Source organism: Aspergillus niger, assembly GCF_000002855.4.
Source record: "Aspergillus niger supercontig An15".
In the NCBI taxonomy this organism is placed as follows: domain Eukaryota; kingdom Fungi; phylum Ascomycota; class Eurotiomycetes; order Eurotiales; family Aspergillaceae; genus Aspergillus; species Aspergillus niger.
The window spans coordinates 1,740,905-1,755,888 of NT_166530.1; the positions used below are offsets into that span (position 1 = coordinate 1,740,905).

Consider the following 14,984-nt stretch of genomic DNA (forward strand, 5'->3'; position numbering starts at 1 on the left):
ATATCACTGATTGGAAGCCAGAAGAGAATCCTATTATTGTCAAGTCCACATTCGTTGAATAACCTGAGTTGGCTGCAACGCGTCTACCTGAGGCACAGCCAAAGTTTCCATAGTAGAGACTGCATGTTATGGCAAGGATCGATGGGATGCAAGCCGCTGGATCCACTGGCGTCACCCCTTGCTCCAGCCCCACAAGCATGGCCGGTTCCGGCACGAGTGAGGGTCAGGGATCTACATCCCCGGATTCTTTATCCTTGGAGGCCTGCAGCATCGGCCACTATACTGTTTCTGTCTATACAGTTCATTGAGGGCGCTGAAGGCGGACGCGATTGGCTCTCTAAGATGGAGTTGGCATACACATTTGTGTCCCTGGATAGCGGAAACTTGGAGATACGTGATTGCTCAAAGTTGCCAAAGTTCGAACGATTCTTCACCGCATCAGAATTTAGTCCGAGCTTTAATGCCCCTTAACGAGCCTATAAATTGAAAGGGATAGTAAGAATGCAGCCGGGCAAGTTTAAAGGTTGAGAGACAGAATGCTCGGCTGCCTTGTTCTCGTGCCTAGATAGACTCCTGGGATCGTGACACAAGGGAAATTATAACTGCCTTGTCAATAAACAAACCAGATAGACCCGCGGCCAAGTTCAATGTAGAACCGACATTCTCGAATCTGGGTAAGGGAATGAGCGAGAACCTTGAATTCTTCACAGTTAAGCGAAGGATGGAGACACTGGTGGGATCCACAACGGGAAAGCACCCCCTTGTCCGGGGATCATCACCGCCTACCTTTTATGTCGCGGATTCATATGACAAGGCCAGCAGTATGAGCCATTCATCATCTTGCTATCATGCATACCGCGTTCAAACAGAAACTGACTTGCAAATGATCGCTGAGAACCGCATATGCATCAGTGGGGCATACTTCGTCGTGCTTCTTCATACTATTAGCTTTATCGTAATGCAACCGTCTGTGGGCGGTGTCAGGCAGTAACACAAGCTGAGGCCATTGACCGGTCTTCACTCTGAAATCAATCGTAGCCAAGGTGCCATTGGATAGGAACAGGAAATGCTTCTAATGGCTACAAAACCAACGATCATTGCGTTATAATCACTGCTATGGTTGCCAGCATGTACTCATGCTCCGTGATCCCGTGCAGTCGGCAATAGTTTCCATTGATGCCGCTCCTATACAGGCCTTGGCCTGACAACGTAGGTTTATCTGGGATAAGGCACTTGACTGTCTTCAGCAACTGAGGATATACAGGTGTAATGAACCAGCCTTCCGGGATGGGGCCCATTTTTTTACTTTGTAGTCCCGAAACCTTTAACGTGTCTTGTTCTTAAGTGTCATCGCATGGAACTCGTTGAACAACGGCCGAGAATACAACAAGCCGCTGGCTAGCACCGCCATTCTAGATTCAAGTCCTGTAGCTCGTGGTCTAACTTTACATCCAATGAATCAAATACAGTAGAACGTATTTTCAAGAAGGTCTAGGCCAACGCAATTCACTCAACCCGGGCGTCATCCCTGACAGCATGAAGTCAAAAGATCTCAACTCCACACCAAGAGATGAAGATGAAAGAATGACGAATGAAGCTAGAACAATCAGGCACTGAATATATAAGTAATGGGGTGAGCAGTTCTGTTCGAGTTGTGTACAATAACCATTACCACAAAAGGCATCTTGAAGTCACTCTAATAGAGAATTAAAACGCCCTTCGTGGCTATAAAGCGTGAGTATTCCTTTCTAAGACGACTAGTTATACTCCGCATTGTCTGTGTTATTTGAAATAGGAGGTTTCTGGAGGAGGAGTTGTGAATTTGCCCGAAATTAAGAAAATTGGGGACGGGCAAGTCACTCCGGACCTCCAATCAAACGCAGATTCATTTTAATAATTCACATTTTTGATTCACCTTTCAGAGAAGTAGCCCTTGTGGCGCAATCGGTAGCGCGTAAGACTTCTAATCTTAAGGCTGTGGGTGATCCCCACCAGGGGCTTTTTTTTTTTCTACATTTTTCATAATGTACTCTTAAGGAACTATAATTTTAGAGGGACAATCAATCAATCAATATAACCCCGAAGCTCGTAGTCCCAGCTACACTGATTAAGAGAGCGAATCAGTACTTTAAAACACTGGCTGGATCTTGGTAATCCCTCTGACAGTATACTGCCTAGCAAGATGCCGGTTCTCTAATATTAGTAAGGTCCCTCCCCGGCAAAGTCCGAGATGGATGCTGAATGTTCAGTGCAAGAAAGGAAAGGGAAGGAAGGGGCGGCGGGTACATGGAACAGCACATCAACACACGATTCGCGAGGCAGTGGACTGGTATATGCCCCACGCTTGAATTGTTCCAGCAAGGGATGAGCATTATAGGCCTGGCCATAATTCTGGTGCTCCGACTCAGTCGATTCCCCTTTCCATGGTGGATCCTGAAAGCTCTGCAGAATCGAGCTTCAAGTAGTTGCAATGAGGCGATGAAGATCCCGGTAGTAAACCCTGCATGACCATTTCGCTGCACAGTGGCTTAAGGTACGGAAAGATAAAGTTTTCTTGCAGTAGTAGCTCCTAAGGCTGGTTAATACCAATAGCAGTCCCTGGCAGTCATATACTTACATTCCTCACGCTTTTCATCGATCGCAAACTATCTCTTGTCTGAATGACCGGGTGACCGGACAGAGATATTCAGATTTATTGAAGTGTGACGGTCCAATATCCTCTGCCCCTTAAAGAAGACTAATCCTGATGTCGAGGTCGGTCTCTTGGAAGTGGCGGAGAATATTCATACTGCTTGGATCTGTCTGGAATCAGGCTCAAGCCAATGCCTAAAGCTTTCCAACAGAGTCAGCAAGTCTGTATGGTGTGCAAATGTTTCCTTTCAGCGCGACAACGTACACTCTGGCGTATTTGAATAGACGACTTGATGATGCTCTCTAGTTTTGCGTCTTCTGCACGTAACCCTCTTACACTCGATGATGTTGCGGCCCCCTTTGCAGTAGATGCAAGTTTTATGTTCAGGGCAGTGTTTGTCGATGTGTGCCAATAATTTGCAGTATCGACACGCTCGTTCCGGTTTATATATATAAAAACATGATTCCGAGCCAGTGTGAGCTCTACTGTAGGTAGAAGGAGAGTACCATGCAAGTGGTTCCCTATTGTTTCCTGTGTGGCTGTGGTGTGTGATTAGGAGATCTCTTTATACTAGAGTGGGTGAATTTAGCAAGTAATAAAGCAAATACAATTTCAACTTCACTCGCCGGTATTTCACGGAGCGAAAACCAGGTGGACTACAAAGGAAAGTCCCGCTACTATGAGTGCAACGAAATGAGACACCCCGTGAATCTTGAAGACTTTAAAGGGATTGAATACCTTTGGAATTGCTTCCAGAAATAGGCAACTGCCATTTGCCTTTACACATCGTGACTCAAGGTGACACAAGTCGGATGCCTCATATGACTGGGCTATCATCAGGGCCATCTCAGGTGCATCCCCTAGTCGCCATCTAAAGCTCTTTCCTGGGCCACTAAGTAATAGAAGTCAAATCGATGTGACACAGCCCCAAACTTCAGGTAAGCAAGTAGCCAGTATAAAATTACAACGAGCTAATAACCCGAGAAGATACAGTAAGCCCAAAGTAAGCATATACCTGATCATAGTGATGTGACTCCATTTGGCAGGTTTTCTCGTCTAAAATGCTAACCATTGAACCAGGTACTCAGATTGATTGCATGTATTTCTAGATCAATGGCAGAGTCTCTGGTTAGGATTTGAAGTATAGCTGTGGGTGATGATAGATTTGTGATAAAACGAGCTAGTTCCTACATGTGTATATCCTTTTCATTCTTTGTTTTGCTTGTTGCTGACCGTGCCAGAGTCTATACTATCGCCTGTTTCTGACTTACATAGGGATGTAGAATGCCGCATCATGTGACGGCAGTCGCGATAGACCTTCACTGGCACCTGCTGTGATCTGGTCTTGTCCACCACTCAGCACCTCAAGAGCAGCAATGGTGCAAGCTAAAAAGATGCTTTAAAAGCGTTAACTCTGACTCATCTATTAACTAGGTTTTCACATTCTAGCTACGTGTCATATCTCATTATCTACTTCCCCAGCACCATTGAATGTGATCACGCACGCTCAGGCGCTCTTATTCTTCTTCTTTTTCCCATCTAGCAGTGCTGGGAGGTCATCAACAGTAGACTTCCCTTCGAGGATATCTGACAAAAAGTTAGTGAGAGATTGCGAGGAACAGAAAACCGAAGAGAATGCTTACCATGAACAGCAACAAACAACGGAAATTCCTTCAACTGGTCGTGCTTCGAGAGAAAGTCATAAACAGCGTAGGCCGTCGAAGTCCCCTGCAGTTTCTGACCGTTGAGCTCCTTCTGTTCGATTTCATTGACGCTGACCCCCTGCTCGACTGCGTGACAAGCTGACCGGAAGTTCCGCCCACCGCTACACGAGGAGATCACGTCCGCTAGACCCGCGCTCTCCTCGGTAAAGGTTCTCTCATCCACAGACTTGGGAAACCACGTCCGACCAAACTTGATCATCTCCAAGATGCCGACACGCATAATTGCAGCCTTGGCATTTTCTCCCCAGCCCTTTCCTGCAACAAACCCCGATGCTAAAGCTACAATGTTTTTGAGTGCACCCCCTAGAGCCACCCCGGCAACATCGCGAACGTGATTAACATGGAAATATGGGCGGGCAAACAGAGTCTCCCACAGCTCAGCGTCGACAGGGGGGAGATCTTTTGGCACTGGGTGTAATTTGACATGCGTGGGTTTAGTCTTATGTTGCCGCTGCTCATCAATCTTGATTAAGTTTTCCTTCGGCGACCCATCACGCTCCTCCACATCCATTGGAGGGGTGTCGTAACCAATGGTCGTCTCACAAAACTTCTCCGCGGCCACCTCTGGGGCGATGTTGGCGCCGGACAAGGCGCCGCAGTAGATGCCCAGTCGCTCCATGATAAGTTCCGAGTGAAGGGTCACGGTTCCGTCAGACACATCGACGCCCTTGATGCAAGAGATACCTCGCGCATAGGGTAGATGGTGCCCGACAACACCATCGAGGGTCTTGCCGATAAACTGATGGGGGAGGTTGAAGACGAGTAATGTAGCATCTTTAACAGCCGATTTGAGATCTGGGTCGGCTACGACGTTTTCAGGGAGTGCAATATCCGGCAGGTATTTGACATTCTCGTGGACTCCGTTGATGACCTCGGTCAATTTGTGCTTCTGGCCGCCTAGTTTGGAGTGGTGCTTGGAGGATTCAGGGATTTCGATTTCCTCCTCGAACACCCACATGCGCACTTCTGGCTCGAAAAGGTCCGAATGCTCTCTGGCGTTCTCCGCAACAATCTTGGAGATGGTGGATCCCCTAGATTACAACGGTATTAGCCAAATGCGCGGCAGCGGCAAGAAAGGGTTGGTGCATACCAATTACCGGAGCCGACCACGGCCACCTTGTGCTTTCGTGTGTGCTCATGCATCTTCAGACGTGTCAAAGCGATGCAGTTGATTAAAATTCGAAGGCTACGCGAACACGAATGGACCTTGAAGACTGCCGAGGTGCCATTTGATCGGTGGTTTATAATAGCTGGGCGCGAAAGGGTTCTGACAGCCCCCGGGACTCTGATGTGAGAAGGACGTCATCGCCCTGTTCACAGCGAGTTCATGCCCTGCATACTGTATTCCCTCCCTCCCCCCTAATTTCCCCAATCAAGATGACGGGGCCTGACAGTTTGGATCCATCAATAAGGGCACTTCAAGGCCCTGCCCAGCTCTCTTCCTCTGCTGTGACTGGCTTAGATGACTGCTGTACAAATCCATGGTTTGCCACGGATGCCTCCGACCGTACCGAAACCACCGCCATGAGGTCATTCCGGTTCCTGTTGTGCTCGGACGATGAATGACCATCAAATCATGCACAAACAATATCTTTAGGTATCAAAAAAAAAAAAAAAAAAAAAAAAAAAAAAAAAAAATTATAATAATAATAAAAATAATTAATGAATTAAAAGGAAGATTGGCAGGTGAAGTCAAGTCCAGACTAGAAGTTCCAGGCTATTCCGGGTCATTCGTGCGAAATGTGCGGTGCAGCTGCGATGGCACCGTAACCGGATTTGATGCGGCCAAACGACAAGTTTAACCCGGAGGAACCGATCAATAGCGGCTGCCAGAAATCGATCACAAGCAATAACTCCATGGCAGACCGTATTGGATCATGCGTCGAGATAGCTCTACTGCATTCTTAGAAGGGAATCAGTTACCCTTTTCTTTTACCCTCCTTACCTTTGCCCTCGCTTTGTCCACTATCTGTCATATGCATCGTCTACTGTGTAATCAATATATTCTCTCAAGGCGCAGGGGTTGAATGTATGTATTTGGTCTAAATAGATCTCAAGATGATGGTTGTAGGTTGGTGTCAGAGGTGGCGGAGGCTCAGGTGAGGCCTGGCTAGAGTCAATGATTCAACATAATCTGTATGAAGCCAAGCTTATCACTGATCTGGCTAGGCCAGGGCTCCCCTCTTCGACAAACGTACAGTCACGAAAATGAAAGCTTCACTGGGGTAAGTATCCATGCTAACTATCAGTTTTACCGCATTATTAGTTAGTCTAGCAGTGACGATAGTCAAGGTACGCAATGTGATAGTACTTCTGCGACTTCATCCTCACCTCTCTTGTCAGCAGGCTAGCAAGCTTTTGGAGGCTTTCAAGAAGGAGAATTGGGATTACGAACGCCTACATAGTGTGTTGAAGTAGCTCCTCTACGCAGGAGGATATCGATCTGCTAGAGATAACTCGCGGATCTTGCTACACCAGATAAGGGACATCCCACGAAGATCAGGTAATCTAGTACACGCCTACGCTTGCAAAATGAACTTCATTCTCTTGATCTTTAGCTAGCGGGGTTATGTATCATCAACTCAGATGTTGCGTTCGTTTCAGTATTTGGTGGTAAACAACCATCGGATGCCGCCATTAGTACTCGCTTTCACGGGATCTTACTAGCAATACTACTAGTTAGTAGTAACGGATAGCGTTCCATTTTGTTTCCGCGCCGTAGGATATATATCATTCAACCAATAGCAGCGACACTGTACTACAGAGCACTCACTTTTGACTGGATGAAAAAGGCGACGGGCATATTCCCATACTAAGCTGATTGGTATTACTATGGTAGTTATCTTCGGTCTGCCCTCGAAACACAGCATATCCCCTTCGTAGCTTTGTCGCTACAACCGGGGAGTGCGACTTGTCACTATCGAGTTGCTATAGGTACAATGCTGGAATATATAGCCAAAACTTTGGCTGTTTCGCCATCGTATCCCCCGATGGTCTAGTTGGTTCATGGCGTTCGGCTGTAATGGTATAATTGTAACCGAAAAGTCACCAGTTCGATTCTGGTTCGGGGGACATGACATCTTTTTTTACCCCTGCCTTGACAGCCAGCTCCGTGTCAAGGAACCAACCTGGTGCGCTTCAGGCAGTGAATCCTCTGGGTCTAAAACCACTAGGCCATCCGGTGAATGACTAGAATTCTGAGTCCAACAGCTCAGAACGCGCATCACTTATAAGCTTGCAGTGAATAATGTGAGGACTTTCCGGGTCCTCACACTCTGTGCATCCATAAACAGAATCTACTTAGCTTACATCAACATGCCCCCGATAGTCTAGTTACCTGTTCGATTCTGGTTCGGGGGTTATTAAAACCTTTTTCTTGTCCTGATAGTCAGCGTTTGACGGCCTCTATAAGTGTAAAATATGACAAATAAAGTCAACAAGCCCCCGATGGTCTAGTTGGTTCATGGCGTTCGGCTGTAATGGATATAATTGTAACCGAAAAGTCACCAGTTCGATTCTGGTTCGGGGGAAATATTTATTTTTCTTTCTTGGTCTGCCAACTAATTGACTAGTCATCATTCACCATTCACGTAATCGGACAACGAACCGGCGCGACAACGAGCCGCCGCTCTGCCTACGAAAAATACTAACAATCGAATCAAAATAAAGTAATTCAGCACTACCCAGATAAAAATGCATAAATATACTAAATATTGATTTTATCAAATATTTAGACTAATTATAATTTTTTTATTGTAATCACCATAGTATAATAGCTAGTATTAAGTATTTTCGAGTATCACTTATCTTAATATCAGATACTGCAGTATACATCTTTTTTGGGGCAAATTAACCGCAATTAAAGACTTCATAGATAAGTTATAGTATTCTACCTTATTAAAACTGTGATAGAATAACCTACCCATCGGGAGCAAAGCCACCGGAATGACGTATTATAGCGATTATGGGAGTCATGAGGTCATCGATAATGATTCTACAGCCTCCCGTCGCCTATAAGCTGCCGACTCCCTTGCCTGGACCACTGATCCCCCAAGGATCAGTTTATTTCGTGGATATAGGCTACCTTTGTCATTATTATACGAATCCATGGTGTTTAGTGGCCGATTCCTTACCTAGTCGACAGGCTTTCTAGCCTGACAAGTAGATCCTATCACAAAAACTCTCTATATATTTACATAGCTTCATTTTTGACTGAATTAAGTAAGATTAAATACTGTATATCTTGGAGATATAAGACGGTGAGGGTCACCGACGGCTCGTTGTCGCGCGACGCTTCGTTGTCCGGTTACGTTAATAATTAAAAAATTGATACATATCATCATAACAATCCCCCGATGGTCTAGTTGGTTCATGGCGTTCGGCTGTAATAGCATAATTGTAACCGAAAAGTCACCAGTTCGATTCTGGTTCGGGGGAGATATTTTATTTTTCTTCCTGGCTTGACAACTAACCGATGCTATTATTCATTATTAACAAATAAACAAGCAGCGTATATCATCGTAACAATCCCCCGATGGTCTAGTTGGTTCATGGCGTTCGGCTGTAATAGATATAATTGTAACCGAAAAGTCACCAGTTCGATTCTGGTTCGGGGGATATTTTAGTTTTTGCTTGACATATAAGCACTATCATTAGAACTGCTTCTTCCGAAGTGCTGCAAAGACGAAGACTGCTGTTGATTGGTCATAACCACTGTCAAGCCACCATCAAGCCAAGGTACAGCATGTGTGCCGCAGATCGAACGGGACATCCCACTGGCGCTGGAGGGGCATGAGATTACCTGCAGGACGGCCCATACCATGTCGGGATTGCTCAATACTAGTTTTACTCCTTACTGCTCGTTAAGGACGGGCCTCCATGCGGGTTTAGCAACTCAGGTGGCCATACCTATAGCCATTGCTTCTTCTATGCAACTCCCCGTAATCCAAAACTCCTGAAATCTGCTGTTTCGAGCTTCCGCTAATGCAACGAAGCATCTTGATCGCCTCGTGGTGTTTCATAAACACAGGAACCAGTTATTCAGTGTCTATCAATCAACCCCCCTCTCTCTTCTACGTTTATATTGTATTAAGCAAGTTTACTCTTCTATATTAGTCAATAATGGCTTGCTGGCTCGCAGCCGACCTAGTGGAGTGAGAAGTAAAATACAGCTTTGCCTGATATATTCATAATTGACAGCTGATATCAACAAGAACCCCCGATGGTCTAGTTGGTTCATGGCGTTCGGCTGTAATGGTATAATTGTAACCGAAAAGTCACCAGTTCGATTCTGGTTCGGGGGAATTCTGTCAAATTTTTTTTTTCTTTTCTTAGCCTTTTTGGTCAACAGCCCAAAGGACATGTAGTCTCAACCTGCGCCTGGTCTGCAAGTACTAAGCCATATTCATCTTTTCTATTTGAAAAGTCAGTCTCCAATATGGTTTTTTTTTTTTTTTTAATAATCCTATAGGCAGCCATGCATGCATATATGAAGTCTCGCGGCCGCGGGCATTGTTCTTTCAGCTTATCTTTCCTGTCGCTTGTTCTCAATTAACTATTCAAAGGGTACTGACAACCTCGTTCCGTTATCTGTTGCCTCAACTCATTATCGCCCCGTCTCGGGCAAATCTCACACTCGATTCTGTTATCCACGCGGAATCTTGCTCATCGATTTCTCTTATCTAAGCTTAACCGGATTAAGCACCCCATTGGGGCGCGACCGACCTGAGGGGCGGAAGGGCTGAATTCTGATAGGCCACGATCTTCTCTTCGGTCTGCCCTCCGTGGTATTCAAGCCCAATTCTACTAGCCTGGCTCTTCCACCTTCCTGTGTAAAATTTCTTCTTGGGCCTCGGACCCATGGATGGCCCAGGGGCCGGTTGTTTGCTAAGAGCTCGAAACAGCGTCTGTCGAATCACGGCGCTTCTTCGGAGAAGCTGTGGGCGGGGATCTCAGGGCGCATCACGAATGAGAAGGATTCGATAACGCCATTTTGGCATCCACTTTGGCTTCATACCGTGCTTTTTCTCTCCCCAATCTTTCACCGTGATGGTCAGCCCTAGCTCGTGCCACCTGCACAAGTTCAACTTTCTAGCCATTCGGCGTGAAGCCGACCGACTTGGCAGCTGGGGTCTGTGAAAATGCTGCGGTGCTGCTGCTCGATTGCGCCATCGCCCCCTTACCTGATGCGGAGAGGGCGAGGAGTCACTCGATCATGGAACTTTTCTATAACTGCGGGCTGCCTCACCCCTCTCTGCGTCGGAAGGAACTGCCTGGGTATGCGTCTTTTCACCCCATCCGCCTCTGCGCGCTAGATCTTGGCTCTTCACCATGGGCCTATCCACTATTTTTCGACGGAAGCGAGACGATGCAGCGCCTTCTGATGCCGGCGATGTGTCGCCCGTCGCCACCACAACGGGCTACCGGGAGGACCAGACATCCGACTCCGTATCCAAATCGGCGTCCGTGAAGGAACAGCCCGTGGATGATTTGGAGAAGAGCCAGAAGACTGAAGAGCCCAATGTGGTCGAAACCGCAGCCGAAGAGGACCCCGAGATCGCCGCGCTGCCCCTCGAGGTGCGCCAGTTGGTCAGCCTTACTGACGACCCAACCCTGTACACCATTACCTTTCGATACTTCGTTCTCTGCGTGATTTTCGTCGTACCCGGTGCCTTCTTGTCCATGATGAGCCACTTCCGTACTACCGAAGCTCCATACTCCGTTTTCTTTGTGCAGATCGCGTGCCACTATGCGGGTCACTTTCTGGCGCGGGTCCTTCCAGCCTGGGTGATCCGCGTGCCCTTTACCCGTTGGTCCTTTAGCCTTAACCCGGGGCCGTGGAGCATCAAGGAACACGTTCTGGTCACCTTGACGGCGGCGTCCGGTGCTACCTACAACCTCGGATATACCCCGATCGCAATGGCGGAGCTCTACTATGGTGAGAGGGTCAATGCTGCCGTGGCTATTTTCTTCATGTTTGCGATTGTCTGGATTGGGTATGCTTTCGCAGCACTAGCCCGCCAGCTTCTGCTATATGACCCCAACTTCGTCTGGCCTCAGGCCCTCATGCAGACTACGTTGTTCGAAACGTTCCGGAAACAGGATGTCTCATCCCCCCTCGCGCGGCGGCAGATGAAGATTTTCTTCCTCTGCTTTCTGGGAATGACGCTGTGGCAGTTCTTGCCCGAATACGTCTTTCCGTTCACATCTTCCCTCGCCTTCTTGTGCTGGGTCGCACCGCATAACGCCGTGGCCAACTTCCTGGGCTCTGGGTTGGGAGGCATGGGTCTGCTGAACCTGTCTCTCGACTGGTCCAACATCAATTGGAACGGCTCGTCGATCCTCCTTACCCCATGGTGGACGCAGGTCGTTTTGTTCCTGGCCTTCGTCTTCAATTGTTGGGTCCTACTTCCAGCTGCGAAATGGGGGAACTTGGGGTCTTACAAGCACGGTCTCATGTCGAATTCTCTGCTGACCGTGAACGGAACGACCTACCCTACCCTTGAGGTGGTCACCTCCGACTATCAGCTGAATGAGACCGCCTACGCGGAATACGGTGACATGTACATGGGTCTTCAAAACCTCTGGGCGACCTTCTTTGACTATGCGAAAGTGACCGCAGCCATTACGTGGATTTTGACCTTTGGCTTCGTCCAGATCCGAGATAATTTGATGAAAGTTATTCGGTCCCGGCGGAAGGCGTCGCAGGAGAAGGGACAAAGCATCAACCACCAGTATCACGATCGGCTCAATGTTCTCCAGCGAACATACAAGGAGATCCCGCTCTGGTGGTACGTCGCGCTTTTCATGGCTGGCTTTGTGGCTCTAATCGTGACGATTGCCTGTGGCTATCTGTGGATCCCGATCTGGACATTGTTTGTGGCGCTGGCGAGCGCCGCTGTGCTGGTGGTCCCATTTGGCTTCCTGTATGCCATTTCGAACTATCAATTGGCAGTGGGATCCTTCAATGAGCTGGTGTATGGCTACATGGTCGAAACTCCGGCTGGAAAAAGCCATCGGCACCCTTGTGGGCCGTCCACCTACGGATCGATTGCCGGCGATGCCTGGTACCGAGCACAGTATATGTTGCAGGACCAGAAGATCGGTCACTACATGCATATCCCGCCACGCACGGTCTTTTTCTCTCAGATATTTGGCACTGTCCTCGGTATTCCAGTGAACTACGCCGTGATCCGATGGGTACTCAATACCAAAGGAGACTACCTGTCGGGCAAGAAGACGGATCCATTGAACCAATGGTCTGGTCAGTCCTTGAAGTCCTCGAATACTCTGGGTGTCCAGTATGCAGTTCTCGGACCAAGCCGCCTGTTCAAGGAGCAGGAGATGAAACCTCTACCCTGGGCGTTTCTGGTGGGCGCGGTGCTGCCCCCGATCCTGTACATTATGCATCGCACTCTACCGCGCTGGTTACGCATTGACCTATGGAACGTTAGCATTTTTTTCTCCGGCTTGGCGGTCTTCTACGGTAATATCAGCACGGGATACACATCGGCGATCATCGGCGGGTATGTTGTTATGTACTGGGCCTACCGGTATCGGTTCGAGGTCTGGAAACGCTACAGCTACATGGTGGCCGCTGCTTTCGATGCGGGTTTCAACCTGAATATGCTGTTGATCTTCCTCTTCTTTGGCTCGGGCAAGCAAATTTCGATGCCAAATTGGTGGGGCAATAACTCTGACTCGGTGGAGCGGTGCTTTGCATTGGATTGATTCATTGAGCTCTACCATTAAAAGCGCCCTTCTATGCGGCTTCTAGCGTTCAGGCCACCTTCAACTGACGAGGGTGGCTTTTTCTTGTATCTAATATGTACATGAAAGGGGGTCGATGAATTGGTCTAGACCGATCTCTCAACCTTATGATAGACGAAATGCAGTAATGATATCCCTTCTTTGGTTTTTGATTTATGGTAATGACTCTGCTTGTTCGACCTACTTTCCCTTGGGCACAGTATTCGGGTGGCGTATGTTAAACTACCCGGGGGTGAAAAGTTATTCGCGATGCACAGACCCCGGTTTGTGACGATCCCCCATCGCATCCAAACAGATGGCTGAGCATTTTGCGGGTGTTCGCGGCACGATTGGTCGATGCTCGTTGCCAGAAATTCTGGATGATGATGCCGTGGCTGAAACTCTACTGATACTCAGCCACTCGACGGGAAGAAACGAGGGATAGTCGATCCCTCTCCAGTTACTTAAATGCGACGAGGCTTTCATTCCTCACCATCTGTCAATTTACGTTACGATCGACAGGTCAACCGGATAATAATGTCCGTTCTTCGGGGGAAACTGCCGCTCTTTGTCGGCTCCTCAACATGGACGTGGTGGGAAGAGCTGCTGGTGGTGACGCTCCTTTGGGGACTCTCTCCAACCCATGGTTACGGACCACCAATCATATTTTGGGCGCTATTTGGATTTTCTTCTGCACGATCTTACTCGTCATGCGAATGTACACCAAGATCCACATAATGAGGAAGTTTTGGTGGGATGATGGTACGTTTTCTTATGCTTATATGGATTGGACTGTGAGTGGCTGGTAGCTAATGCAGTCAGCAGTCTGCTTAATCCTCGCTTGGGTAATTGTGTACCAGCAATAACCTCGTCTCGGTCCTTGCACTCACATGTCTTGTGCTATCACAGATCCTTTCGATTGGTACTCAATCTGTTATTCTCTGTATGTTTGTGCAATACTGGCGGTGCGAGTGGTTGCAGAGAATCTAACGTCCCTCTCTCTGTAGACGGTTACAGCTATGGAGGCTATGGTGTCCACCTGGAGTACCTGACTCCCGCGGTTCTCGATATCTATGTGAAAGTTTGTCACCAATCCTTCTTCTACTGTACACTGGCATCGTCGCTGAGAGCCATAGACCATTCTCTCCGCCGCGATTATCTACGTCCCTACCCTAGCTGCGGCCAAGTTCGCTCTGCTGATGCTTTACTATCGTCTGTTGCACATGATCCGCATCTGGAGAAACATCATCTTCCTCGTCACCTTCTTCATTGCCGGCTACACGATCGCTCTCACCCTGGGTCTCATCTTCCCTTGCCAACCCATAGCCAAGAACTGGGACTTGACCATCACGACCGGTCACTGTGTCAACCGCGTCGGATTCTATCTCGCTACGGCTATTACGAACACAGTTAGCGATGTATTATTGATCATCATCCCCATCCCAGTCATAGCCAAGCTGAAGCTTCCCCTGGTCCAGAAGCTCGGGGTCGGCTGCATGTTCGGAATTGGTTGTTTGTAGGTGACCCTCCGCCAGACATCTCCACTGTGGTCAATTGAACTCTAACAACTCATTGCATCAAAGAACCATAATAACCAGCATCATCCGGCTGGCGACTCTAATGCCCCTGGTAACGTCCGATGACCAAACATACGAAATCGCCCTAGCCGTCATCTTCATGTGCGTATAGAACACAGACCAATACCATGTACATCTTGTTAACAGAATTTCTAGTATCATCGAAGCCAACTTCATCATCATCTGTCCCTGTCTCCCCTATCTGAAACAGTTCCTGCGCTTCCATGCACCCTGCTGGATTGGTGACTCCGGCAGTAATAGCAGCCAGTCGCGACCGTCGGCTTCTTCCAACACCAACTCTAC

The 14,984-nt window shown here is 48.0% G+C and overlaps 5 protein-coding genes and 5 non-coding genes across 10 annotated transcripts; 9 read left to right on the forward strand and 1 right to left on the reverse strand.

Annotated features, from left to right (window-relative positions):
- Nucleotides 1-128: 128 nt before the first annotated feature.
- On the forward strand, nucleotides 129-1,617 carry An15g07380 (hypothetical protein; the record flags this gene model as incomplete). Its single annotated transcript, XM_059744812.1, has 7 exons — nucleotides 129-222; nucleotides 269-448; nucleotides 570-977; nucleotides 1,064-1,130; nucleotides 1,214-1,264; nucleotides 1,346-1,437; nucleotides 1,490-1,617. 7 exons carry the CDS (start codon nucleotides 129-131, stop codon nucleotides 1,615-1,617), a joined length of 1,020 nt encoding a protein of 339 aa, XP_059605588.1.
- Nucleotides 1,618-4,139: 2,522 nt separating this feature from the next.
- On the reverse strand, nucleotides 4,140-5,499 carry An15g07390 (uncharacterized protein; the record flags this gene model as incomplete). The annotated part of the gene is made up of 3 exons (XM_001397228.1): nucleotides 4,140-4,219; nucleotides 4,276-5,387; nucleotides 5,447-5,499. The coding sequence occupies 3 exons, from the start codon at nucleotides 5,497-5,499 to the stop codon at nucleotides 4,140-4,142; spliced, it is 1,245 nt and encodes a 414-aa protein (XP_001397265.1).
- Nucleotides 5,500-5,733: 234 nt separating this feature from the next.
- On the forward strand, nucleotides 5,734-7,052 carry An15g07400 (hypothetical protein; the record flags this gene model as incomplete). The annotated part of the gene is made up of 7 exons (XM_059744813.1): nucleotides 5,734-5,863; nucleotides 6,031-6,098; nucleotides 6,377-6,385; nucleotides 6,428-6,455; nucleotides 6,526-6,581; nucleotides 6,665-6,760; nucleotides 6,915-7,052. 7 exons carry the CDS (start codon nucleotides 5,734-5,736, stop codon nucleotides 7,050-7,052), a joined length of 525 nt encoding a protein of 174 aa, XP_059605589.1.
- Nucleotides 7,053-7,340: 288 nt separating this feature from the next.
- On the forward strand, nucleotides 7,341-7,428 carry tRNA-Tyr (GTA). The gene has a single exon. It is a non-coding gene; the product is annotated as a tRNA-Tyr (tRNA).
- Nucleotides 7,429-7,797: 369 nt separating this feature from the next.
- Nucleotides 7,798-7,886, forward strand: tRNA-Tyr (GTA). Its single transcript has one exon. It is a non-coding gene; the product is annotated as a tRNA-Tyr (tRNA).
- Nucleotides 7,887-8,705: 819 nt separating this feature from the next.
- tRNA-Tyr (GTA) lies at nucleotides 8,706-8,793 on the forward strand. Its single transcript has one exon. It is a non-coding gene; the product is annotated as a tRNA-Tyr (tRNA).
- A 91-nt stretch (nucleotides 8,794-8,884) lies between these two features.
- Nucleotides 8,885-8,973, forward strand: tRNA-Tyr (GTA). The gene has a single exon. It is a non-coding gene; the product is annotated as a tRNA-Tyr (tRNA).
- A 598-nt stretch (nucleotides 8,974-9,571) lies between these two features.
- tRNA-Tyr (GTA) lies at nucleotides 9,572-9,659 on the forward strand. The gene has a single exon. It is a non-coding gene; the product is annotated as a tRNA-Tyr (tRNA).
- Nucleotides 9,660-10,686: 1,027 nt separating this feature from the next.
- On the forward strand, nucleotides 10,687-13,086 carry An15g07460 (uncharacterized protein; the record flags this gene model as incomplete). Its single annotated transcript, XM_001397230.1, has 1 exon — nucleotides 10,687-13,086. The coding sequence occupies one exon, from the start codon at nucleotides 10,687-10,689 to the stop codon at nucleotides 13,084-13,086; it is 2,400 nt and encodes a 799-aa protein (XP_001397267.1).
- Nucleotides 13,087-13,688: 602 nt separating this feature from the next.
- On the forward strand, nucleotides 13,689-14,624 carry An15g07470 (uncharacterized protein; the record flags this gene model as incomplete). Its single annotated transcript, XM_059744815.1, has 4 exons — nucleotides 13,689-13,898; nucleotides 14,014-14,047; nucleotides 14,112-14,185; nucleotides 14,241-14,624. The coding sequence occupies 4 exons, from the start codon at nucleotides 13,689-13,691 to the stop codon at nucleotides 14,622-14,624; spliced, it is 702 nt and encodes a 233-aa protein (XP_059605590.1).
- Nucleotides 14,625-14,984: the final 360 nt, after the last annotated feature.